This window comes from Rhipicephalus sanguineus, chromosome 1 (genome assembly GCF_013339695.2).
Source record: "Rhipicephalus sanguineus isolate Rsan-2018 chromosome 1, BIME_Rsan_1.4, whole genome shotgun sequence".
Classification (NCBI taxonomy): Eukaryota; Metazoa; Arthropoda; class Arachnida; order Ixodida; family Ixodidae; genus Rhipicephalus; species Rhipicephalus sanguineus.
Genome location: NC_051176.1, coordinates 186,115,774 through 186,143,163, shown reverse-complemented (window position 1 = coordinate 186,143,163; position 27,390 = coordinate 186,115,774). Strand labels below are relative to the sequence as shown.

The 27,390-nt window shown below is 45.8% G+C and overlaps 1 protein-coding gene across 1 annotated transcript in view; it reads right to left on the bottom strand.

The window, feature by feature from the left end:
• LOC119403696 (tyrosine kinase receptor Cad96Ca) overlaps positions 1–27,390 on the bottom strand; it is a 101,177-nt gene that overhangs the window by 3,461 nt on the left and 70,326 nt on the right. Inside the window, exons 3-11 of the mRNA XM_037670594.2 lie at positions 20,433–20,584; positions 7,347–7,397; positions 6,123–6,359; positions 5,424–5,627; positions 4,690–4,815; positions 2,654–2,807; positions 1,940–2,050; positions 946–1,127; positions 264–386 (exon numbers count right to left, since the gene is read on the bottom strand). Coding sequence (XP_037526522.1) covers positions 264–386; positions 946–1,127; positions 1,940–2,050; positions 2,654–2,807; positions 4,690–4,815; positions 5,424–5,627; positions 6,123–6,359; positions 7,347–7,397; positions 20,433–20,584 — 1,340 coding nt within the window. The remainder of the gene's footprint in view (positions 1–263; positions 387–945; positions 1,128–1,939; positions 2,051–2,653; positions 2,808–4,689; positions 4,816–5,423; positions 5,628–6,122; positions 6,360–7,346; positions 7,398–20,432; positions 20,585–27,390) is intronic.

Below are 27,390 nucleotides of genomic sequence, written 5' to 3'. Positions count from 1 at the left end.
GCAGCAGGCCTTCGATTCCCACATGAACGTAACTTTTGTATTATTTATTTATTTGCATCTATCACGAATTTTCTTCACAGACAACGCTGATTTTTCGCTCACAACCAACAACACCGACGCCAACACCGGAATACCAGCGAAACGAGCTCTTTAACGCTATCGCGTTAATAATACGGCCGGTGAATCACACATGTTGTGATTCACTAGTGAGCGAGTGCCTTAGAGTCCCGCTAATTATTCCTACACAGAGAAAGCGCTCTTACCTCCGATTTCCTTTCGTAAACATGGCTGGTGATGACGTCTCTAGCAAATCCAAAATCTGCAACTTTGCATGTTTTGTTTTCTCCGACAAGGATATTTCTCGCAGCCAGATCTCTGTGTATAATCTAAATAAAGAAAGCAAAAATAATCTCACTGAAAGGCAAAGATACTGCGAGGGCAAAGCGAAAATAAATAACATTGTCATATGATTCAAGCACATAACGTTATGTCTGCACTAAAGCTTCTTTTAATGTCTATATACGTAAGCAAATTAGAAACCTCTATTAGGTGAACTTGAGGATTTTCTTGTATTCCACAAAGTCTCCACAAGGCACAACTCTGTGTATGAGCGTCGTGAAATCATTATAGAATTTATTAAATCAAATTGTTTTTGGGGGTGATCCCACCGAAATTTTGACTTACAGGACAAATTGAAAACAAGAATAATAACTGTTAGTTATGGTTTCATACGTTAGAGGCTGAAATTTTCTGAGATGAGGCATCCGGATAAGTTAAGAAGCAAATACGTTATTTGTTATATGCCTCAACGGCGATGTTGTCAATATAAAAATCCCATCTAAACTTCTAAAAAAAGAAAGGTATTGTGCGTCGCTCACTGGCGTGTCCAAGTGATCAGATTTATCGAGCAGTATACAGCTGAACACTTTTACGCGGCATGCTTACCCCTTTGGATGAAAGGTATTCCATGCCCTTGGCCACTTGGTACGCAAAAGATGTCAGATCTCGTGATGTCAGGTGCTTACTACTTCCGTGCAGATTTCCATACGACCTTTCTACTCTGCTCTCACGAAGGTACGTTTGCAGTTTGCCGAAAGGTACAAACTCCATGATGACAAATAAGGGGTCTGGAACAGCGGAATTGCTAAATTAGAACAGAGTACCTTTTCCTTTTCTTTGGGTACAAGAAATAACAATACAGTTTTCCAACAGCGCGATTTGCATATAAATTCGTTTACACGTCGTTTGGATTTGCTGCATGCGCAGGACAGCGTCCGTTTGTCTCATCCGGGATTTATGCACACGTACCCCACACATAACCTTGGATAAAATCCTGTGTCTCATTAACGCCATCTAGGCATACGTGTTTTTAAAAAATACCTCGCAGGGTGCGAGGCTCCGCAGGAACACGTTTATTTCTGACATTCGGCCAACTGACAGCGACAGTGATCTGATAGAAGTGCTGGGGACATTTATCTTTTATTTTCCTCTGTTCATTAGAGAACATGAAAGTCAAAGTAAGCTGAAAAGCAACGTGGCCAATATTGCCAGTCTTATCAAGTATAGCGTCGGAAATGGGAGCAGCCGTATACACTGAACAAGCGTCACCGCAGTAAATATGTGGGGACCTTGAATACTCCTGGGCAGAGAATGTCTGAGAACATCGGAACAAATTCAATGTCAAATATAGTAAATATATGAAATTCTTGGCCGTTAAGCAGTAGCTGAGCTACGAAATGCACAGCTGTGAAAGAGAGCGGATTAAATTTTGCCACGCGCCCATCATTGTAATGGGGCTTCATCATGGTGTTGTTGCATTATAGCACCTAAGAATGCGGCCTAAAACTGAACTCCGACGGCGCTCAGCAGGCAAACGGTGTTTAGTCACTGCGGCAGGCCTCGTGAAGTAATTTCTCGGAAAGCTATGGGGCATATTTACCTCGGTCAGTGCAGCTTCCTAGCAAGGTCACAACGTTGGGATGAGGGTTGATCAGTTTCATCACACCAAGTTCACTGAGAAGCTCCTTCTTTTCCTTTTCGGTGGCGTTTTCTGCAAACACATAGGTACAAGGAAATGCTATATAGTCATTCTGGAAGAAAAAAAACGCGCGCGACAGAAATATACTGTATAGTGTGCCTGCGCCCACAATTTATTGCTTGCCTGAGATTACCCCGAAACTGTTCATACTCTAGAATATGTTTCCTTTACCCAAACAAGGCAGATCTAATCATGTAAACACGGAGACTTGGACAGATCAACAGTGAGCGGTGAAGGGAAGCCTGGGCACTGAGTCAACGTTTCGACAAGGGGTCTTATTTCTGTCAGGGCGAAAGCACGTGTCCTTTTCGAAACGATGGCCACAGGCCTTCTCTGTTCACCCACTGCGGCGATCAACTTCAGCTGTACACTTTCCTTTTTTGTGTCTGGATCTTCCTTTTTCTTCTTGGCGTTCCTGATGTGTTCCAGAAAAAACCCTGGAAAAACGCGTGAAACTCCCGCAGTGCGCGGCTAGTAACGAGTAACGAGGTTGCGTCATTGTATCTTCACGGTTTCACCTGCTATCGCGTATTAAAAGGTTTTTGCCGTAGTACGAACACCAAACGTTACGAAGGACTGAAACAAAAGGCACCGTGAAAAGGGAATGACAATTGCCTTTTAGCGTCTTCACCGCAACGATGACTGGCTCCTCAGATCCAGTGATGTTCATGGCTTCACATTTCCAGACTTGACCGAAGCAGCCCTCGCCTAGGATTCCAATAAACCGCAGATGGTGCCTCGGAAATTCCCATTTACTGTGCTCTGACAACTGCAAAGAAAAATGAACAGTGATTTCAAAAAAAAAAAAAAGTTGGAGAAATTGCATGACAAATGAGAAATAATGTCTCTATCAATTATACCAACTCATGTCAACATGACAAATGCGGACTAGGTTTTACCTTTCCGCCACACAGCTTAAGGTGATAGCGTTTGAAATAAAAAATAAATAAAAAATCGCAACCCAAGGAACTCAAAGAAAAGACTGAAATAAAGCGACAGGTTGTTTTTTTTCTGTTAACTTCTCAATAATGAAGCAGGGCTAACAATGTTGAGCTTGTCACGCTAGAGAAAATTTTCAGCAATAATCAAGTTAATATGCATTGTGTGCAACATCTGGCGCATTACGCAGAAACAAAGTCGGAGAGATAGATATCGCGAATGCACGGTAAGGCGATATACTGATTAAATAAATATCCGTACTGATTTCGTTCAGTATTCGCACTTTTAATATTTGTTCAACGCGTAAAAGAACGATGTTGTCATATACTAAGGTCAAGACCTGTGATGAGAGAGAACGATGTACAAGAATAGATCGGTTTACAACAACAACAAAAAGAAGTTTTATAAACATATCCCAGAAACTTCCCGCATCAGCGATAATTACACGCGTAACCAAAGCGTCCAAATCTCCAAGGTATTTGTTCACGGAGTATAGTTTTTTTTTTAATTGTGTCCAGTGCTAGCCTCCTGTCAAAAACAGCGAGAGAATCTAAATCACTGGTGCGCAATTTTAATCACTTGGGTTGATTAAAGAAAAGAAGAACAATCTAAGGATCATTCTGAGACACTTCACGCTTCCTGTCAACGTTTCTGAAAAAAATCACAGCATATCCACGGAGTGAATCATGATGAGTGGGCGAAGCTGCGGAGGTTCATCGGTAAACCGTGAATCTTCCGTGAATTCTGCCCAGTACATCATCACCGACGTGAGGTCGGGCGCGTTTATACTAAAGGTTCGATGAGTTATGCCGACTTGCAGCTCACTTTAATTTTACATGTACGCTGTGAATTTTCATTGTTTAGAAAACCATTGCTTTAGAAAACATCTGGCATCTTTCGTTAAGCAGCTGGCGTCTTTTCGTTTTGCTTTAGAAACGTCTGGCGTTCTTTCGTTTTGTTTTTACAAAACATCTGGCGTCTTTCGTTGGTTTATTTCATCGATCAACGGCGTTTTGAACAAAATTTTTATTGTTTAATCACGCACAGGAGAAATCTCACCAGGCACTACCTTGGAGGTAAACAATGGCTGCTAATGGGAATGAGAGACAGAAGAAGTCGGCTTTTAGCTAACACTTACACTTCTACTTCTACTAACGTTTCCTACTGGAACATGCCAATGGCTGCTAATGGGGAATGAGAGACAGAAGAATTCGGCTTTCAGTTAACGCGCACGCTGCGAATTTTTTATTGTTCAACAACGCACAGGAAAAATCTCCCACCGGCACCACCTTGGAGGTCAAAGCGTAAGACTGGTTACGCACTACGACTACTACGACTACGACTACGAGGGACGAACGGGTGCCGTCTTAAGGAGCTTCGCCCCTAAAAAGCCGCAACAAAACCATCTCCTGCACACAGTTGAACTGTACTACTCACCGTTCGTATTGGTACGTTTGATTCTCTGCGAGGCGTCGTCAGAAGCTTTGTCCAGCACGTAGGTTTTGCCCTATACTACAAGTAATTATTCAATCCTCAAATCAAGCAGCGCAGCCCTTTCCTCTAAACGATTCGTCCTTTCGCAGTTAATATTGCCAACGACACCAATTGCTGATCTCTGCAGGTTCGCATCACTTTGTCAAGGTCTGTCTTTCTTTCTTTTTTTTTAGTTTTGTGGTCGAAAATTCGCCAAAAAAGAAGAAGAATATACTTACGGAGCTCAAGAAGTCCGGTTCATATCTGTTAGAGAGAGCCCTCCGAGCTCTGGGATTGTACAGTGTAGCAGGGGAAAGGTCGAAGTTGTGCGAAAAGTTGCTATCCAGCCTGTCGCTGGACTTTTTCTGAAGGAAGATACAATGTGAAAGAGCAAAAAATATTTTTTTTTGTATGTATCAGCGAAACACCTAGTTTAAACACTCAAGAAAAGCTAAAGAGAACGTGATAAGGGCAAAGTCTTTTTCTTTACCCTCTATGCATATATGGCAACAACCCACTGGACAAGCGTTCATAGTCGAGCATCTAATGGGGACGCCGCATGAAGAACATACGGCGCTCAGCTGCGGTGCTCATATTTATCTAAACTTATCAATCACTCGTAGTCAAAGACCCTGCTGTCATAATAGGTAGACCGACAGATTCCAACTCATTTTTTTTAAAGAGCAAGCATCAATTTGATCAATGATGATGATATGTGTTTTTCTATGGCGAATGATGGCCTGAGAGCGACGTGTCAGAAGTGAGGAGTTCAATGACAATGAATCGGTGTAACGTTGGCTGTAGATGGGCCTAAGCACTTTAGTGCCCCACTCAGGTGAACGATCAATTTTACTCTTCCCATCTCGTCATCCTTGATGAAGATTTAAGCCTAACTATACTTCGGGGAATTCCTATAGAACACTGAGAAATTGCTGACAATATTTTGCGCAATGCTGAGCGCGCCCTGACTTACGGGCTTCAGTTTATCATCCCTGTGGCACCGGCGATGCATGAGCCAGAAGAAGAGGGCCACGAGTGGTGCAAAGCCCACTACAGCCACAATGGGCAGCACCGTTGAGGTCATGTCGATGCCGCCCGAAGTTCCCTGTGAGCCGCCATGAGGGCCCCCTTTCTCCTCTGTGTCTGCTGGATCCTCCACTCCCGCGTCTGGTCGTACCTGTAACCCCCATCATGTCTACATGTTGCCAACGCTCTTCACAACAATTTTATTAGTAGACTAGCTCTGTATATCTCGCTAGGGTCATTTAACGGGATGCATAGTGAAAGCTCACGTGAAAGCAGTACTGTGTTCCTGCAGCAGGAGACGCCGTACGCAGCTGCTTTAGTTAACACGAGCCAGAAGTCTGAATGCAAAGTTAGCCGGTATTGGATGCATTCAAGTGTGATTTGAAACACAGAGCACATAGTCTCGGTTCGGGCAAAGCACGTCACTTGCACCTACGTCAGAACAACGTGAATGCGAAGTCCACGGCTTCGACCTGTAATCCAAGTCCGAACAAGTTTCTTCCTTTCAGCACTTTTGTAGCTTCACTGACAGTTTTCTCGAATTATTTGGCTAAACATAGTGTAAAGCAGAAGCTGAACGCTTGGACATGGCGCCACAAGTGGCGTGTTCGCGAAGAATAAAGAAAAAAAAACGGTGGCAGCGCACCTGGCCCGTGCCGGTGGGTCCGGCCGGAGGTCTGGGAGGCTGAGGCGGCGGGGGCTCCTTGGAGGGACGCTTCCTGCCGGGGCCCAGCGAGGGCGGAGGGGCGGGAGGGGCAAAGTGGCCGGAGGGGGACCCACCTGGGCCCCCTCCCGGAAAGGGCCGCGGTGGAGGCTCAAGCAGGTCACTCCCGTCGAGCCCGCTGCTGGGCTTCACCACCTTGACGTACACCTCGATCTTGGCCTGCGCATGGCGTCAGGGGCAAGAAGTGAAGACACGCGCAGACTCGAGAGAATCTCCATTACACTTTTCTTCGACCAGCATCCTGGCTCTACTAGTATATGTACGCCAAATACGACGACATTTCGGTATGAGACACTGCGGCTTTAGACTCCAAACCAAAGGGAATATCGACAGTGCCATGAAAGAGACCACTGAAGGCACTAGTGAGGTCTCGTTCCTTTAGAGGTCTCACGCCACGGCGGCCGCATTTAGAGGGACCCAAGGGGAAAAACACCTGTATGTTTAGATTCAGGTGCACATTAAAGAGCGCCAGATGGTTAATCCGGAGTCCCCCATACGGCGTGCCTCGTAGTTATACAATATAATGGTTTTGGCTCGTAAAACCCGAGAACTCAGACTCAGCACCAGAAGTAGAATATTATCGAGCTTTATCTGTTACCGCATCAAGGAATGAAACTGTCAATAATGAAGGAGCACGCTGGTGCGCAACTCTTCGTACACATGCGTATTTACTCCTGAGGTTCGCTGATAAATCTGCTCGAGGAAATAGTTCAAAATACTTAAAGACTAGTGGGGGATTTAATGAAAGAAAAGTGTAGTCCCATTTTTCTATTTCATTCCACAAGCTATACTTTCACAATTACAACTTGCAAGTCAAGCCGTTTCCTTTCTTAACAAACAAAACTTAAACGCACTTGACATGTTCTTTTTTTTTTTTGCACTGTCCGCGCTTTTTGTTTTAGAGGGAATGTGGGAATTGTGGTACCATACATGCGTGCACATTAATACGACACTAGCACGCGACATTACTGTGGTCTACTTCAATTTTTCAAATTAGCCAAAGCCGCAATGCGAATAGTGAGAACTTGTTCAACGCAGATTGTAGTTTTCTTGACGCATCAAAGAGCACTTCCGACGCTTCAATTTATATTCGTTTAGTTTAATGCAATTTCTAGTGTCGAATGAGTAATCAAAAGCTTCACTTACCGTTTGATGACCATCGTAGGCTGTGATAAAGAGGTAGTAATCAGAGCCGGCCTGGAATAAAAAAAAAGAAGATTGTAATTTTCATACTATAAATTGTAAGTGTACAAGGCACCATCCTAGCACCATCCCCCCCCCCCCCCTTTTTTTTAACCTATAAGGCAGGAATTGGCAAAACCTATGCTTAACTGAAAGTGTGGATCAGCAGCACCAATCAGCGATTATTGTTTACTAATACAGGATAAATAACCTTGTCATCACGTTATTATTCAAATTTGAACACACGGTGTTACTGCTTAAATGCTCCATATATTAAAGCAAAAAAACAATTATTGCCCATAAAAGGAGATACAGTCTAACCCGCATATATCGAACTCACACACAAAAAACGGGAATTCTTTCGATATGTCGAATAATTCGATATGAACTTTTAATGAGGTTATTGTACATGGCTTGTCGCGCTGCCAGGCACTGGACGACTTGACACGGAAAAAGACACACACACGCGTACTAACAACTGTTTATTTTCGTGCCACACACTTCCTTATGTATGATCCAGGAAAAGAAAAGAAAGTAAGACAAACGAAAAAACACACATTGTGCAAAGTGAAAACGTCACCGCCCATGTCAACCACGTGCAAGGCATCATGTCTAAGTTATCATACCTGGTTTCAAGAAATCTATTTCTTTTTGAGATATGATAATAAAAGGTGCGCTAACGCAACTTTCACTTGTGTGAATAAAACAAGCCTCTATTATTTCTCTTCCTGTTTGGTCGGCTGCTCGCTTCAACACTTCTGTGCCCGAAAAAGATGGCTTGCACTTGCACGCAGCGCAGTGCGCGGCCGGGTTACCGTGTCAAGTCGTCCAGTTCCTGGCAGCGCGAACAAGCCATGTATTCGCGCCAACTAGCCCCCATAGCAGCTTTACTGGAAGTTATTGTACTAGCGATGCGAATATCGGTGCGAAAGTTGGCTTCGTGGCACTGCCTCATGATTATGTAAGGAAGGCGCCTTCACGGCAATACGCAGGGGCGGGTTATACGCGAGAAAATACGGTATCAATGTAAATACCAATACGGTATCAATGTAAAATATCAATGTAAGATCTTCCTAGGAAGCTGTGCGTACTCGTCAGACGCCGGAAGCGTCTAGTCTGCATTGGCCTTAAGGTCGGCCTCGTTTTCCAGCATCTCCGTGAGCGTGCCTCTTGAGATGCTGCACACAGCGGCGACGTAAGGCTTCTTTTCCCCAAGTTCGACTGTACAGATTATCGCCAGCCTTGCGGAGAATAGCAGGTTCTTCCGTTGTACGGCATCTATCGCGTTATCAAACGAGCGGAAAAGCGAACGTCGACCCCGAAAGACGGCGCAACGACGAGGAATCATGAAGGCACGCGATGACAATCGGTAGTTTCTACTAGCTCCTCGCGGCGCCCTCCTTACCACACGGCTTCGTCTCCCAAATGCATGCGAGAATGTCCTCTTTCGTGAGGAAAAACCAAAAGTTTGGGAGGGAAAGCCAACTTCTTAGGGCGTTTCCCGCTGCCCGATATATGAAGTGTTCCGGCCTTTTTTTTTTTTTTTTGATGTAGCCGTAGATTTTCCTCTGTATTCACGTTAAAGCGTCGTTGTGATCGATTGTAGTTCGATATAACGGATAATTAAATTTACCCGAGTTCGATATAGTCGAGTTAGATTGTAGTCATAAACCACCAGCCGACACAGACTAGCCGTGCATTGCGACAATGTTTCTTGAGTAGTCAAGGTAATTTCTACCAGCAATAGCGTATGCATAACACTAAAGCTTTACTTTGCGCGTACGTGTGGTCAGCAACGTACGTCACGTGCGCCCTCTCGAATGTTGCTGACGCAATCCCCACTGAAGATCTTTAGCACGTCAGCGCAAATCAAACGGACACATTCTAGAACGAAATAGGCTGCGGGCACTGGGACATACATCAGCGATTCATGAACACAGAGTGAATTAAGCCGTACCTTAAGATGCTACAGTGGCTTGAATGGGCTTCTTTGCCACCCAACTTGTCCGTTGTGACACTACGAAATTTAACAGGAATCGTAGTAGAACAACAATTTCTTCGTTTCCATGCGTGCTGAAATACGCTAAACGCACCGCTGTTAGCACACTAATGCCTCGCAGCACAGATAGCAGATATCTGCGCCCTGATAAGAAATTTCAGTGCCACTGCCGGAGCTGCTAGAAGCACGATTTTGTCATGAAGTCCGCCTTAAATCCGGCACAATAGATCACGATCTCCCCGCTGCCTTTCAAAAGAAACTAAAAGCGGACCTGTGCACAAACAGAAACGCGTTCTGGGAGCCAAAATGAGCGATTTTCGTCCGACGGGCGTCACCAAGTGCCCGCCGTTCACGCCGGACGCTTTCGCTTTCGTCTGGCGCACGATGCACTGCTGGCACGCTTCCGAAAGAGGAAAGCTGGTGGGAGCGTGAGCGACGCATTGGTCTTTCGGCACCCTCGCATTTTCGAGAATACTTTGGCGGACACGACTTGGCCAAGGCTGCATTGTTTGCCCACGCTGGCGGCCACGACCGAGAGCATCCTCCCATGGCCGGACAGGCCTCGAAGCCTTCATCGCGCGAGGCGCGGCAACCGCCATCATTGACACCTTGGACGACAGGACAGTGTCCCCAACTCGAGGAGGCCGTTTGCGCTCCCCGCCAGGGACACTGCGGGGCCCGCAAGGGCGCTCGCCGGGCCCTGTAATTAGGCCCCGCGCGCAGGGCCGCGGCAGAGAGCGCCAGCCCCCTCCCGTGACGACGCGTGGCAGTCCGGGTGCGCGCTGGCCCGACGGCGCACGCCGCCATTGTGGCGTCGTCCAAGGGGCGCCGCGCCCAGGGAAAGCATGGAGGCTCTCACATCCGGAATGCCCCTCCCAGCTCCGCCTACGGGCCGCCCGTAATGAACTGCCATAACGGGCCAAGATAAAGCGGCCGTACGACCCGGGATGCGATCTGGAGCGCTCGCCAGCCCCGGGACGCCTTGATGCGCGCCTGTTGTGCCTTCGAGTGTAGGTGTCGCGGCGGCCGGATCGTGGGCGGCCGCCGTCTGCGCCTGGGAGGCCAGGGGGGAGAGGACGGCGGGCTTACGCGGCACGTGCCGTGTGCACGGCACGCGACCGAACCTGCCTGCGGTCCCGGATGAAAGGAAGCAACTCCTAGAGGCACCTACCGAAGGGGCCACACAGTATCCGCCTTTCGCGTTGCGCAAGGCAACGAAACACCTCCGCGCCCAGGCTCAACAGAAACAAACAAGCGAGCACTCCGGCCACGTTCTGTAGGCGCTTGTGTTCCGCAAAGTACGTTCGCCGCCAGAATCATGTCGTTCCAACAAAGTGTGCTTCGCAGGGTCCCCCTTGTTAACAAGTCGAATTTAACCTGCAATTTGGTCGCACACAGATATCTGTTTCGACGGTGCATTGAGTTAGTAATTCGTCATACCCCCGCGTAATTGTGTTCGCTTACGGTTACTTATCGGGTTCCAGTGCCGTACCTTAGTACCTTATTTAAGCAGTGGTACTATCCTCTTCACGTTCTTAGTGAGCATACAGAGCTGTCTGAACTATGTTCATACGCAACCGGCCACGTGCGTTTTAACGTGTGAAACCCCCTTCGTCATCTAGCACATTTACGCCGGCTATACAGACGTCCTCGCACAGGATTGAATATCTCGATCTTTCTCCTTTATGCACTTTTTCCGAGAGCGACATCGTTGTTTATGTATGTACGTCCATGATTTTTACTGATGTTAAGAAAAAACGCCGACAGTACCGGCGTGCGTTATATTTTATTCCTGTTTTATTGATAAGAGTCCGAAGAACGCCTTTTATTTAGAATTTGCAATATCATCCTTGCATACCTCGTGGCGGTATCAGATACCAAAGCGCTCCAACGGCACACACAATCGCGTGCGTTAACTCCTTGTAGATATAACACCTTATAGAGCTGAGCATCACACCTAGGCACTACGGTAGTAATTCCCTAACTTATATGCATTGATATTTCAAGCGGTTCAATAAATCAAAGTAGAAAGTTTCCTTCAGAAGCAAGGCAAGCGAAACTTTAATTGTAGCCGGTCTTTAGTGTATGAATAACCTTACGTCTTTCGCATACCTTACCTGAATCTTAGGATACTATTCGTGTTTTACAAACGATTTTAGAAGTAAGTTAATGAACTTCAACGACAATGACAGTCGCTAATACCTAAGATAAATATGCGGCGCCTTTAACCAGTGGCAAGAAACGACGTGTGCGTGCAGTTGTGATGTGCTGGTATATTTATCGTGTCTTCCTCCGATTTCTACAACAGTGCCAGAATGCCTGTGAATATAGGAAAGGCATCTTAAGTTTACAGGCGCAGCTCACGTAGTTCTGTGCTAAATAAAACACGAAAAAAAAAAAGAACAGGGGTAGTAGTTATCAGACTCAACGTAGACGTAATATCTTGCAACTTTTCATTTGTCTAGTTCACGTACCTATGTGCAGTGTTTATTTTTCGGTGAAAGGTGCCATCGTTACTATTCGTATATCCACGAATGCCAAGGAGAGCAAGGAACGCCTACAGCGTCTTCTGCCAGCGCGTCAAAGGGAGCTCGGTGATTAAAGGTGCGTCTGTCGGGGGACGGTGCCTGTCTCCCGCAGCCATCGAGAAGCCCCGCTTGGCGCTCCCATCTGCGTCCTCTCGAGGAAATTGCACGCTTTAGCTCAGGGGACGGCCCGGACTGGACGAAGAGGGCCGCCTATTATCTTCTTTCTCCGTCCTTCGTCTGTCGCAGGCGCGTGCACTTGGCGAGCCTTATGCGCGATCTTTTTTTTTTTCTCCCTTCCCTCCCGTTTATTTTCTTTTGATTACCTTTTTTTTCGTTTGTCCTATGTGAGCAGCGGATCCTGTTTTATGCTCGCTCTTCGTAGTCGCGGCACACGCCATTAGCTCGTATACGAAAGTGCGACCGCTCGCAGCACAGCGTGCATGATGGCCCGCATCTACCGGGATACTCCTACAGCGCTCAGGAATGCTCCGGAGCTTTGCGGGATAGCATGGCGTGTCCCCCCCCCCCTTTTCTTTTTTCTCTCTCTCTCTCTGTCGCATTGTTATTTCGCGAGTAAACGTTCAGAAATGCGCTCATGCGCGAAGTTCCTTTCTGAACAACACCCCGATAATGCAACCTCGAACGATAAACCATGCGTGACAATTCAGTGCCACTTAATGCAACGTCTCAATGTGCGAAAAAAGCGTTCGCTGATGTCACGAATTCCTAGAGGCGCATTCAGATAAAGACGGTGCTATAAAAGATTGAACGTCTCCGCGTGGCCGCGGTATGCATGTACAAGGAAGGTAAAACTTCATTTATTGCGAGCATAATTCGATCGGAAATTATACTTTGCTAAGGGGTGCTCAGAAGTGCTCTCATTCGCTGCCATGGCTACGAGCGGTGCTGGCTAACACTCCCAGGTTTGCATGCACATGAACACCCGATAAAGTGGACGGGAGGACGACCGCCGCCGTAGCTCAATTGGGAGATCGTCAGACGCGTTATCCAAAGGCTGTAGGCTCGCCCCCTACAAGCGGCAAGCTGTTTAGTTGTTTTTTTTTTTTTCGTCCACTTAATTTATTTACATTTATACCATAATGACTACACTGTCGTTAAAGTCTCCAAATAAGTTCCCTATACCTTCTTCGGCTTAACTGTCTGTTGGTTTCTTTAGGCTTTGCTAAAGTGTATTTTACATTCCTTCAGAAGATCTGCCATTCGTTTCATAAAATGTGACCTCGACAATGCCCGCCGACGCATTTTCGTTCCATGCCCGACCCTCTCTACCGGCCTGCCTCGTCTGCCATGTGGCGTTTCGCCAAGAGGCACGCTATTGGTATGTCCATACTTCTAGCCATTACGGCAATGACACATACATATTTAAGATTTCCGGCCAGGTTCCTTGTCGCCAGCTTTAGACCTATGTACAAAAGCGAAAATAACAGAGAGCACCGCCGCGTGCAGTTGGGCGCACGGGAAAGGGTAACGTTGGCCTCTCACTCAAGCACGGGTCTTTATGAATCTGTCTATACGCCGCTCACGCTTCGGCGAGAAAACTCTGAGAAACCAGCCTGCTTCCTCCGCCTTGAAAAGGAGCCAGCTGATGCTCCCCGCAAACAACTCGCTTTGTAACAGCATACAGTGGGCCGTCAGGGCGATCAGATCCTGCGACATTATGGCGGCACTACCGCGCATGCATGCATGCATTGCCGTCTTTGGGACAGTATGCCGCAGTAGTGACCTTAAAGGAGAACTGACAAAAAAAAAAATTGTCTTACTTTTCGGCTCTTTGAGATCCGACAAATCCGTAATCATGTACGCCGGAATTATTCCATGAACGTTGCAAAGCAGAAATATCACTTATTCCGGCGAATTCAGAAAGCGGCGAAATTTACAAGTTATCGGCGCACGTCTCAAAAATTGGGAATGGGGTCACGTGGTACTACCACTGATTTGTGGTTCGGCGCAGTAGTCGAAGTCATGCTCGACCGGTGTTGACAAAAACAAGACAGAAAAGTGCTTACGTTTCCAACATTCGTAGGAGCCGATGTTAGCCAATCATTGTTTAACATCGTGGTTTAGCGCTAAAGAAAGACAGACACATGTGAGAGACAGGACAGGATGTGTCTGTCTTTCTTTAGCGCTAAACCACGATGTTAAGTACTCACCAACACGCCCAACAACAAGTTCTTATTAAGTACATTGTTTAACAGTGTAGGTGGCGACCAATAGAAAACATTCCTTGCGAAGCAAAACCCTCTCACGTAAATATACAGTCCGAGATTCGCCTTGTAGATAGCTTTAAACCAGGTGATAACAGAAAAGGCAGTCAGAATGCTGAACGGCGCTACGCGTTCCAACACAAGCGACAGTTAATCACCCAGTGAGTGCGAGTCATAATTCCGGAGGTCAATAATAGCGGTACTGCGCGGAGCTTGTTATCCCATCTGTAATGTGGAGAAGCGCTTGACTGAAAGGGGTAAAATATAGTTTATGCAGGGTGCGGCTAGCTTTCTGCGAGACGCGGTCATTGTGTGGCTTGCGGCTACTGTAACAAGCCAAGAGGCACATGCGTCAGCTGTTTGGGACCACTACATCCGATTTCTGTGACGCCACAGAAATAATGTGCAAACAAACCCTGCGTCAAGCCGCACTCCGTCCGGTGCATATTGTAAAGCGACCAGCGTAAAGGGCGATGCAGCTGGCGAATCTTTGTGCGCTCAATAAATTTTGGTACGTCTCCGTAGTTACGAGGCCGACAGACATGTTAAAAAAGTGTTGACCAAGAAAATTTCTGAGTCAGTTGAGCGGAGCTTAGAAGCTCTCGACACGTGGATCAAGCTATGGTGGGCGGGCGAAGTTAACGTTAAAGGATGGAAAAATGAAAGACGAAACATGAAAGCAGCCAAAAATGACTTCGCTGGCGCTGTTGTGTGCTGCGGCGCTGGGTTGCCGGATCGAGCCTTCAGCGAGACGACGCGGATGAGGACCAGTAAAGGAGGAGAGAGCACGAGGGGGAGCAGCGCATACGAAGAAGACCGGCCCGTTTCCGGCTCGGCTGCCCCGCAATCCGAACAGTCCGCACTAACCAGTCATTTTCCATAATGGCAGATGCAGATAGGCGCCGGCATGTGCTGCCGCCGCCGCGTCCAGCAGCGGCGCGAACAGCTCGCACTGACAGGGCGCTCGCATTGAGGAGCTCATGGGAGCTGAGGGACGGAGCAAAGAGGTTACGCAGGTTAGGGCCCGCATGCTGCGCCATATGCATATTTTTTTTCTCTGATGTTATGTTCTCTGACGTTTTGCTCTTGCGCCAGGATCTTTAATTGTCAAACGGAAACATATGCGAACGCCTTTCTTTTCCGTCACAAATGGCAGCGCAAGACGGTTATGCATTTCTCTTTCTCTCTTACCTTCGGAGGACTTGATGTAGAATTGCGACATTGTGCATAGTATTAGGGGCAACAGCAAAATATAACTGCAGAATTATTTCGCATCAAGATATACTTACACATTTCCTGGAGTCACTTCTTTTTTATCGCCTCATTAAAGTGTCTCTGCCACATTAGTTGATCGAACGATAGGCTCAGTTCCAATTTCAAGACACAAGAATGGGCAGTCCAGCGGGCCCGCGAGGCGGCGTTGAGGCAAGGCCTTGAAGTCCCCTCATGGGAGACCTGATCCCGGGTTATTAAACATCGCCGGACTTTCAATAAAGTTGTTTCCATTCCATTAGGCTCAGTTCCTGCAGCACTAACTAGTTCAGTTATATGTAAACCGTCAATGAGGGAACTTGAAAATATAGCGATCCTAATGCGAGCGAGTAGCACCGCTTCCCTCCCTCCCTCCCCGATTTTTTTTTACGAATGCGACAACAACAAAATAGACAAAAAAAGACACGATAATCACAAATGTAAACGCCTGGAAGAAGAAGCGTATGCGCGCCCTGGTTAATTCGCTAAAAGAAAGGTAAGAAGGTCGCACTTCCTGCAAAAGCGGGGCGCTCAAAGAACAAAGGAATAACTCGGAAGATGGCACCCAAGTTCACGGTGAGTAGTAGACAGGGCGGCTGCATATATTCAGCGCAGCAAAGTGGGGCGCAGCTTTGTCGCGGCCTCAGCGCGGATCAAATGTCACGATTCGCTGACTCCGTATAAGGCCTCCGCTCGCGGAAGCGGGTCGAGCACGCATTCATCTCGTCCGGCAGTCCCTCCGAATCAAAACACAAGGGATCCACCAGACTGGAGGCTGCGTATACGCGGAGGCGCATTGTTCAATGGCACACGCGCCCATCCGTTGCTCGCTTTGTGCATTGTGTCGAAGAAAACTCAGGTCTGTGTTTGTACGCGCTGGCAGACTGGTTGGGACACAGCTCGTTTCTGGGTTATCGCGAAATCTGTTCTAAACCAAGCACAGCGTCAAAACTATAGAAGGCGACCAGCGCGTGAGAATACACCCCCTTCCCGCCCCCTAATAACGTGCTTCGAATTTTTAACCGCACTGGATGGTGAAGCAACAGTCTATAAATATTGGTCCTGCCAGGCGCTTCCAAAGCCGCAGAAGCGAATTGCACTCGCAGAGATATTGTGACATGCGAGTGGCTAAACCAGCAGGACGTTCAGGCACCGCATTTTTTTTTTATCGTAGTACCGCGGGTGTATATCATATCAGACAACCTTGCAGCAGCCCCTACGTTGGTGCCATAGCGGCTTCGAGAACGCGAACTTGCTTTTGCATCCGATAGATACAGCTCGTGCATGCAGCGTGCCTTGCTTCATTTAACGTGTTTTCACCGAACGTGCTGTAGCAATCTTCTATGTTTATGGCTAGTATATTTTCCAGAAAAGAAAAGGACCGCAAGCACATTTTTCACGCCCCTCAGCTCAGGCAGCTCTTGGAGTATTTACGGCAGAACTCTCAGTCAGCTTTGATAAGGCAAGTCCTACATTAGAATGGTACGTAAACGCAGGCGCCGTCCAATCACAACAAGGATATGTGATTTGCAAGAACAATCTGCCAATGATAAAAAATACGACCGAAAAACTTCGTGAATCAGCCCCTAGCTCTGTATACTTATCAGGAAGACACCGGGTAAACGGGCAGGTTTTGACAAAAGGCACAGAATAATCGTGAAAGTGGGCATACTATTAGAGAGCGCGCGGCCGACCGAAAATACTTGCCAGCTCGGCGCCCCGGGCCCTTAATCGCAAGAGTGCTGGACCCGTGTTCACAAAAATAAGACAAGTCAGCCCTTGCGCCTGAAGCGCTCATAAGAGCAGATGTTATCCAATAATGGTTTAATGATAAAGGGCCACCAGTGGCAAACAGTATTTACGAAGAGGAGGAAAAGATACGTAATGAATAGAAAGTAGGAAAGGTAGGCTGGGAGAGCGTGTCTCTAGCGTGCTACTCCTCACCGGGGTAAGGGGTAAAGGAAGAGGCAGAGAAAGAGGGAGGTGTGATTAAAAAAGCCTCGTACATAACTGCACCGCCCGCGATTGTCCATCGCAGATGCTACGAGGCTTGTCGTCGAAGGCTGAGAGAACCCGAGTTGCAGACAATTAAAGAAAGCTCTTGGGCCCGAAGATAATCGAATTATTGGCTGGCACTTTCTCTTAGAAGTATAGCTCTCAAGTGTGCGCGTGTATATATATATATATATATATATATATATATATATATATATATATATATATACACGCCCAAAGGCCGTATTAGAAAATATTTTATCTTCAGTTTCATTAGATTCACTTGGGCGTGCTCGGTGGGCGGTATCGGCAACAGCAAAGCCGTGGATTAGCACGAACAAATGTAAGTGAAAAGCGAAGAGTCGTTACATAATGTGGACCTCGGTTTGCTATCTGTCTTAGCCTTACGTTTAACGTCCAGTGCGGGTCAAAAACCGCGTCGTGGTTTCGCAATTATTATGATCGTCGGGTGACACAGTTGCGATTTGAAGGACGCTGGAACCCATGAGATTGCTGTGAAGGTGAGTGTGTTTACCCTTGGCCACAAGACGCCTTTTCTTGATCCACCGCGATTGCTCAGTGACCGCAACGTTACGCTACTCAGAGCTATCACGGGTTATATTTCTGGTGGCGGCATTGCAATCAGGACGAAAAAAGTAAAAAGAAAGTCCGCACATTGTGCTTCAATTGTTGTCTGAGAACCCCAGGTGGTCAAACTAATGCTCACTGTTCAGCTACGGCAAGCTCAGGATCATAACTTATAATGTTCGCTTTCCTGCACCAAGTTCAGGTGTTAATTAGCTCCTGAAAACATGTACCTGAAACCATCGGCCGTCAAAATGAGCGACACTTCCTTCTGTGGCACTGCAGCTGCTTATGTTCTTGGCCCTCCGTGATGCACGCAAACCTTATATCGGGGCACATTCGCCGATACGCTAAGCCTTACGTGCATTTCTGGTTACTTCAAGACGAAAGGTGCATTGATAGAGTTTAAAAGTGATCTGAAGCATATCACATTCACTCCGTGTTCACGCGTTGGAGATGACATCATGGCTCTACGCAAAGTACGACTTTTCAAAACTCGATTCGGTGCACTCATGATGTACTACGTACTGACAATGGCGTATTGAAGCGGATCTGCGTTGGGCGAACGACATCCTATTGTCGCTCCTCCTATGTCAAGCTGACATAATCGAGAGTGTCCTCGCCATCTCCTCCCCTTTCCTCCTGGGGTCTCCTTCTCTTCCGCCCCATATACCCTTTAACTCTCTCAGCCTATAGAGCGAGAGACGCATACGTTTCAAAGTGACTGGAGTGGCTAAACAAAGCTGTCGCTTTAACGATATTTAAGAGGTAAACAGATAATATAGCTAGCTGTTGCTTACAAACGAGAGAAGTGGAGCCACTTTCTCGTTATTAGTATTAGTAATAATACGCACTTTTAGCTGACTCTGGCTGCTGTTCTACACATAACGTCACGTTACATTACAGGAACAACAAGATTGTGGTCAATATATCTTCACGACCATGCTATTTAAAATGGTGGTGCTTGGAGTCTCGATTAGTGATGCAGAACTATCGATGGTACTATCGATACTATCGATAGCTGAGTCACTATCGAACTATCGATAGTGAAAAAAACTATCGATAGCACTATCGATAGTAAAAAATTCGATGGTACTATCGATAGTATAAGATCAACAGCGCGAACTCACTGCAGAATAAACTTGGTTCCCCGTGCGCCTGGTACATAATGCAGCCGGAGGAGCAGGCTGAAGAGCACGAAAGTTGACATGATTGTGTTCTTCACCAGAGTGCTTTGCTGATACATCATCATAAAGTGAAACAGTTCAGCGGTAGCGAAAAGGAAGGCGTTACATGTGGTGGGACTCTGCGGCTTCAAATTATATTGCATTTTATGATTTAAAAATAAAAGATATCAAGAAGTTCATTGTAAGGTGTAACTGGTTAAATTTGGATACATATTTATTGATGGGGACATTCCGTCATTTTCACTGCGGAAATAATTAATTTCTCTGCCAAAAATTGCTCATAAATTAAGCGAAGCTGGTAGGAGGCTATCGCAAATATTTTGGCAATATGGCCGGCCAGCAACCGCATCATTATTCACACCACTATCGATAGTATTGTCACGTGATTGTGACGGTGAAGAATGCTGCAGCAAGACTGGGAAATACGGAGCTCTTTATTTGGGCGAACTTGTTCCCAGAAAATCTAAACTCATAATACAAGCGATGCATGCTGCGCACTGATAGCGACGAGAACAGTCGTTGGCTGTCGAGTGATCTGATCATCTGTGGAACACGTCGTCGTTTATAGATCAGTCATCGAATCTTCCAGCGTTATCGCTGGTGCTCGTGTAAGCTCTCAAATAAACTTGACTATTCGCGTCCGACGCGTAATCCCAACAGAATAACTCAAACAATCATGAAGCTGCGCAAACATTACGACGCGGTCTGCGTCAAACGTTGCTAACAGTCTTTTTGTGGGTGAAACCCGAATACGTCAAAACAAAGCAATAAACACGCATGGCAGTAATATCGCTATAGTATGCAAGGGTTGACGCTTGGCAGGGTTGAAGCGCTCTTTACCTCTGTTGTCCCGTCCCTTCCTAATCGTTCTATGCGCTGTTAACATTTTGTAATGAGTCGCTAGAGTAATATTAACGATGGTACTACCGATTGCACTCTCGATAGTTTGTCGATAGTAGCACTATCGATAGTTTGTACACACTATCGATAGTTTCAAAAAAACTATCGATACTATCGATAGTCAATTTACCGATAGTTCTGCATCACTAGTCTCGATACATCCCACCTTATTTCCAACGCCGTATATAAAATGTGGCATTTTTAACGAAGCAAAAGTTTTGCGATGCTCGAGGCCACGCATTACATAAACGTAACGAAGATGTGTTTGAATGCAATTCTGCATGTTGACAGTGGCAGTTGCCTCTTGAAGCACGGGCTAAAGAAAGTTCATACGGTGAGCATTGAAAACGCCAGAGAAAGCAGTGGTGCAAAATGCCCACCTGGCCAACGAGCGACCTCGTGAGGAAGACTTCTCCGGTGCGTTTATTGATGCGAAAGTAGCTAGATCCATCGAGGAAGACTGCGGGCTCGATACCGTACTCGATCACGTCCTTGTCTTCGTCTCGTGTCCGCACCGTCATCACTCGACTTCCTGCGCCAACAGAAACAAACCCGCTGTATAGGACCCGAATGCTGGCACTGCACAACCACTGCGACGGCCAGTTTCACAGAATCGTTAAGGAGCAGCTTTCTGAGGGTTTAAAACAGCTTTTCAGATATCTCTGGCTTCGACGTGCCGTTTTCCGCTATCCGCCTGAAATGCAGTCGAGCACAGCAATGCAAGCCGAAGGTATAGCGTTTACAATGCCAGTGAGATCTGTAGTTCAAGCAAACTTTTGCCAATTGACTCTCTACTGGCTGATTTAAAATTAGTATCCACACAGATAAAGTGCATCGCAAAAATCACAAGAATGTTTTCTTTCTTGTTTCGTTTGCATGATTTTTAGCCGTGTGCGTGTAGCAAAGGGGATTGCACCCCACAGTTTAGCAAGGTAAATTGTAACATTTCCAGTAAATATATAAAACACACCATCCCTCATCCCTAATCCGTTTTTTTTTTCATTGCTTTATTTTACACAGACTGCTTGGAAGTTGCATTCTGTCAGTGTAGCTGCGCCACTACTTGTGATCTGTTCTCAACAATTTGCAATGAAGTGCTTTTTGCGTGGCTATGGATTTCTTCATAGCAGATTGTTTTTATTTTTTATCGCATGTCGGAACATTGGAGAGCCTTATTACTCACATAATTATTAATTAGGATCCCGAAACTGTACGATCCTCCGCAGAGTCATTTGGTGTTATTTTTTTATCTTGAACCAGTCTGGGAATCGCTGAGAGGTCATATTGCGAGAACAGTGTACGGAGGATTATTCTGGCAAAATAAAACAAATATGGCATTTTACATTTCGGGCAGCAGTGGTGCGTGTACTATATGCGTTAGTGGCACGCACGTGGCACAGGCACGCATGTAGTACAAGCGTTACGTGTGACTGCACAGGCGGACACAATTAGTGTTAAAGAACACGCTCCTCCTGAGCGCACGCTCAAGAGGCAACGTTGTCTGAATGGGCTTTTCCGGGGACACATATTGCAGGTTGACGCCAAAGATTTGCATCATTGACTAAGAATTATTCTTGAGCTGACAATGCTCAGCTTTCATGTAAATTGATGAGACTTTCTAACATGTAACACTTTCGTTCGAATAAATCGCAGGAAATTAGCACCGATTACAACATGATTCTTGAATATTACAGGTCGCCTCAACTTCGCTGTCGGCACATCTCGACATTTTAGTCGTGAATGACACGAATGAACTAATCCCCTTAAAGAGCGGATGTACCGGGAAAGTTAAACGCAAGGTCACAACAAGCTGCGCGAGCTTTCAGGGTCGTAATTGTTCGTTTAGTCTACAAATCTACATATTTATAGAGCTTTTAGACATACTAGACAGATGTACACGCGCCTGTTTATCGGTGGCAAATGAAACTTCACAGTTATGCTACGTTTATTTCCATATGTAAAAAAATACTACTGAAAGAATAATTTTTCAATTTCGTATAGCAATGGACATGGGCCCACTTAATATGACGTTCCTCAAAAATTCCCAAAACGAGATTTGTAGTGCTAATATGGTTGCATGCACGTATACCGTAAAGTCCAACAGCTGAATTGGTGCTTATGTACCGAATATCACGCTTTATGTAAATGACGATTGGCTTGTGCGACTTCGGCCAATAAAAAAAAAAAAAACTGTGCGCGCTTTTGCGCTCGAAGGCCTCAATACTCGAGAGCGAATAATAAGCGTTATAAAGAGATTGTATGTCGGAAATTCAACGTTTCTTATGAGAAAATGTTACTTGCACCCGTATCTGAACCCACGCAAAAGGCGAGAAAGTCTGCACAATACACACGCACTATACTTCTTCACTGCACATAAATAGTGCCACTGCAGACAGTCGTCATTGCTGCACGGAACAGCCTAAATACGTGCATAGGCACCCCTAGACGACAATGCATTCAGCAGGGCACAATGTGACCTTCAGTCAGCGCGGGCCGTCGAGCTCTTTGGCAATGTCGACAGTGGACGCCGCTCCTTGCGTCCCGACGACACAAAATGAGGAAATTGCTTTCCCAACCGTACTTGCGAAAGTTGTACGGTGCAGGTGCGCGGAGGTCGCGCTCTGCACAAAATGACCAGCATTTACAGCACGGGGCAGCTGTGTACATCCCCAGCGGAATTGCATTGCAGTAAAGAAAATTGTCAGCCCGAGCAGAATCTACGCTTCCCACGCGCGTTGGTGCGGAGAACCGTCTTTTTTTCTTTTTTTTGCTTTATCATGTCAAACAATGGTGAGATTAGGTATAAGAAGAATTAAATGTGCGAAGTGAGGCATGCGGTAAGCATAAAATGTGTTTTACGATAATGGTCGCCGTATGTGCAACCGGAATAGTAACAATGTAATGCCTTGCTTTAAGCCACAGGTGACTGCAAGTGGTATCCCGATGCTGAGATTAACACAGGATCGGCCCTAATGGTTCTGCAAAAACGGCATTTGATTGCTTCGAGCAAGCACGAAATACAGTATCGAGTATGTGAACTTGGTAGCGTCTTTTTTGTTTCGTTTTTTTTTTTTTTTTTTTGCCGTAAGCAAGCAGAAAACGCGGCGCGAAAACAGCCGCCTTTGACAAATACATGAACGCGACGCACCCAATATCGTAATGCAAGTTTTGGCTTTGTCCTTTTCCATAGCCGTGGGACATGGGTTGAGAGCAAAACACTGGCGGTGCCGAGACAGTCATAATAAACCTAGGGACTTTCTTTCCCTTATCTTCGTCTCTCTTGGGTATGTCTCAATTCTTTTCACTTTGCTTTTCACTAACCTTATTTCTTTGCCCGTTTTTTATTTGTTTGTCTTATGTAAGACAGATACAAAAGCAAACGATGGGCACCCGCTGCCTGTTTTTGTACATCGCCTTATACACATATAAACACACGCATATACACTGATTCACCAAGAGCTAAATCTAAGTTGTAACCTGACGCAATTTTATATTGGTTCCTTTCTAGTGTCTAAAAAGCCCACTTCTTAGTACAAACATTTTGGAACTTCGGTCTTGCAGGACGCTTCTGACCCAATGCTGGCAGAGTCGGAGCACTAGAAATGGCCTTGGAGCTCTAATTACTGGAGGGAAAGACGGGCGCCTTAATTTGCCCGGTAAGATCGTGACGATCATAGTTATCTGGCCAGACACCTAATGGTTCCACTAGCACACCGAGGTACTAAAATTCCTTTTAACTAGAACTAACTTTCGCAATATCCTCGCAATCTGTGTATTACGCAATCATATAAACATATTTTCTATTTACGGGTATCATATATTGATTGATGCAGTATGCTTTAAATGATAATTAAGAGTGGCATGCGCTTCCTAGTAATCAACAATAAAAGTGGTCATTTAATAATAGTGAATAAGGGATCACAATTCCGGCGAACCAATCTGTCTCAAAGCAAGACTTCACAAAATACATCTTTTCGCGTTAATAGAAACAACATTAATGTTTCGCTAAGATCAGCGCCAAATTGTCACATACGACGGCTGTTGAGAAAATATTTAAATAATTAGACCATGTACATCAAGTGTTGCTTGGCCGTTGAAGGTGCACCAGCTGAACGCGATTAATAAGTACTAATTTCCGATGAGCGAGCGAGTAAAGCGTTTTAACGTACTTGCATACACGACACGGTACCAAGATGGGCACCGATAAGAATCGGACTCGCAGATTTCAATTGCTCGTGTCGTACATGCACCGACATTTCCGTTCTCGCGCAAACCAGGACTCTTTTCGCAGACGCAATTGAGAACCTCCTCATTCATTTTAACCCGCCTGGACTGAGTATAGAATCGGCTAGTAAAACAGACTCGCAAAGCTCCGCCAATAGTGGTACGATAGACTGTTCGACTTTCCCACTTTCGGCCGAAATACCTTTGCGACCTTTGACATTTGTTAGTTGAAGCCAATCATTAAAAAAATATAATTCTGCTATATTATCCACCTGTCGATGCGAGCTAACCATTCTCGCGCACGTCCAGGACAGTTGCAGATAGCATACACTGCGCGACCAAACGAAAACACCCAGAGCTAGAAGAGCTTGTTCCGGGGCGAGTTGGTGCCTAAACATGTCATTTCTGGCGCGATGCTTAGAACATGAAGAAAGGGCCGAGAAAAGAGAGAGAGGAGAACTCTTTTCTCTGTCCTGTCTTCATGTTCTAAGCATTCGCCAGAAATGACATGTTTAGCGAACTCCCCAGAGCGCCGCGCCCAGCTCACTTCGTATAGGGTCATTCCACGCCAACTGTCCCAGCCTTGGCGCTCGACCATCTGCGATTTGAATGAAAAAAAAAAAAAGAAAATCGATCGAGGACTATCTATCCGAAGCAAGAAGTCTCCCGCCAAGATATTTTTGGCGAAATTTTTTTTTTTCAGTGCCGCAAACCGCATGTGAAGTTTTTGGAAAGCTCGAAACTATGGCTCGCAAAACGCGTTTTCAAAAAAATCTCTTCTTTCTCAATTAGGCTAGGGCAAAATTTTCCATACAGAACGATCGTAGGCCTTTCACTTAAAATAAAATTCACGAACGTTTACGTTTTCGTGGGTTTTTATGAGGCCCTAAATATGGACAATATGGCCCACATTGGTGATTTTTCATAGAAAGGCGCCGTTCACTGAAATGTAATACTTTGTATTAACTGATTGCCAGGAAGCTTTACTGTAGCCAAAAAATAGTTTGAGACGTTGAGGTGGTGTGTACACCTGGCGACAAAGTTGCAAAAAAAGTTCATTTTCGCGCACGTTTAGTCGTAAATGTAACATTGAGGTGGTCCTAGCAAAATTATGCTAAATAGCGCATTTACTAGCAACATTAGTTGTTTACTCACTGAAAATGTTTTATCAAATTACTTTTCGTTTTAAGCAAGAAAAATATTTTTGAAGTTGTGTTCTGCCGGTGTCTCTTCTTGCTCGTGTTTTGTCTTCGCACGAGCGCGTCCAGCGGTAAATATAACTTACGTGGGCGCGAGGTTCGCCCCGGAATAGCTAGGCAATATAATCACCTTTGACGTGGTTATTTGAATACTTACTTCACTAGGTATACTATTGGCCTCAGTCAGAGAGAAATCAGTTAATACAAAATATTACGTTTCACTGAACGTCGCCTTTCTATGAAAGAATCCCCAATATGGGCCATATTGTCCATATTTAGGGCCGCATAAAAAAACCCACGAAAGTGTAAACGTTCGTTATTTTAAGTGAAAGGCCTGCGATCGTTCTGTAGGAAAAATTTTGTCCTAGCCTAATTGAGAAAGAAGAGATTTTTTGAAAACGCGTTTTACGAGCCATAGTTTTGAGCTTTCCGAAAAGCTTCACATGCGGTTTGCGGCACTGAAGAATTTTTTTCGCCAAAAATATCTTGGCGGAAGACTTTTTGCTTTGGAGAGATAGTCCTCGATTTTTTTCATTCAAATCGCAGATGGTCGAACGCCATGGCTGGGACAGTTGACAAGAGGTACGGCGTGGCGGACAGCCCGTCCTAGATAATTCGAGGAGCTTCAATTAATTACTCAGCAGCAATGAGGTGTTGATATGGTTATCGAAATAAATTGCCACGAAGGTTCTCCCCTTTTGCTCACTGTAGAGGTTGAACGTAGTTACTAAAAAAGCTGAAATATAAGAACGTTGGCGCACCGGCATTTTCGAGCAAGTTAATGTGGGTCGTTAAAATTAGTCTAAATCTCAATTCATTCTCTCGTACGCCAGATTTCGTTTCAATCATATAAAACCATACCTTTTAAATTTTATAACAAGTAAAATAAATCGACCCTGTTGTCTACTATGTTTGACATATAGTACGACACAATTACAGAGCAACGCGCATCCTTTTGTTAAAACCATTACCCAAGACGTGCTTACGCGGAAAAGGGTTCTCATGCACCTGAGAGGCATGTCAATATATATCTGAAACACCCGAAACCCAAGACCATCCTTAATTAAGTTGAAATAAAAGTACATCGAAGTTACCGTGACCTGGAAGGTTGGGGTAACCAGATGGTCCCCGGAGCAAGCACAGTCTTTTATTCACACGGGCGGCGAGACCCACTGACGGTATTCTGTATTTGTTAGGTTGAATTTAGTAGAGCACGAATTATGAACCTTTCGGAGTTTCAGCGCTGGAATTAATTGACAATCCCCCCCCCCCCCCCCCCCCCCCCGAAAAAAAAGGGGACTTCGCCGAGAGTAGATGCGCGTGTATAACGTTAGACGTTCCCCAAAATACCGCCAACTGTGCGTGACTTCGATCTCATGGGCTAAAGTGATAGCGTACGTTGCGCGCTAAAATGCTACTCAGCAGATCCCGGCATTCACGGCTAGGCAGCATGGCCTCAAGCAACAAGAACTACTTTATGAAATTTGGCTAGTTGGTTTGTGAACAGGCATTACAGATGGACGAAATTAGCGAAGCATGTGCTCTGTCTTCGCGCTGTTCATTATGGTAACATTTCCAGGCTCTTACGCAGCCTGGTGTGCCCCTTCTACCTTACGCACAGGCTTCTTTTAAGGACCCACCGCTTACGGCTGCCCATGTTCAATCGTATTTGTTTATTTATTAAGGCGAAAGCCTTAGACGCCTCATCAAACGCGAAAATTGACCGTCTGCGTCGGCGGCGTCCACACGAGTGACGCAAAAAGTCACGATCACGTGATCGGTGGGCCGATCACGGACGCAGTGCAAAGCCAGGTGAGCTGCAGAAAAGCTTGCAATGCCTCTAACCCAGGAGACAGCGCAAAACCACGTTAGGTGCAGAAAGCTTTCGGAGGATCGATACATCGACTAAAGAAAA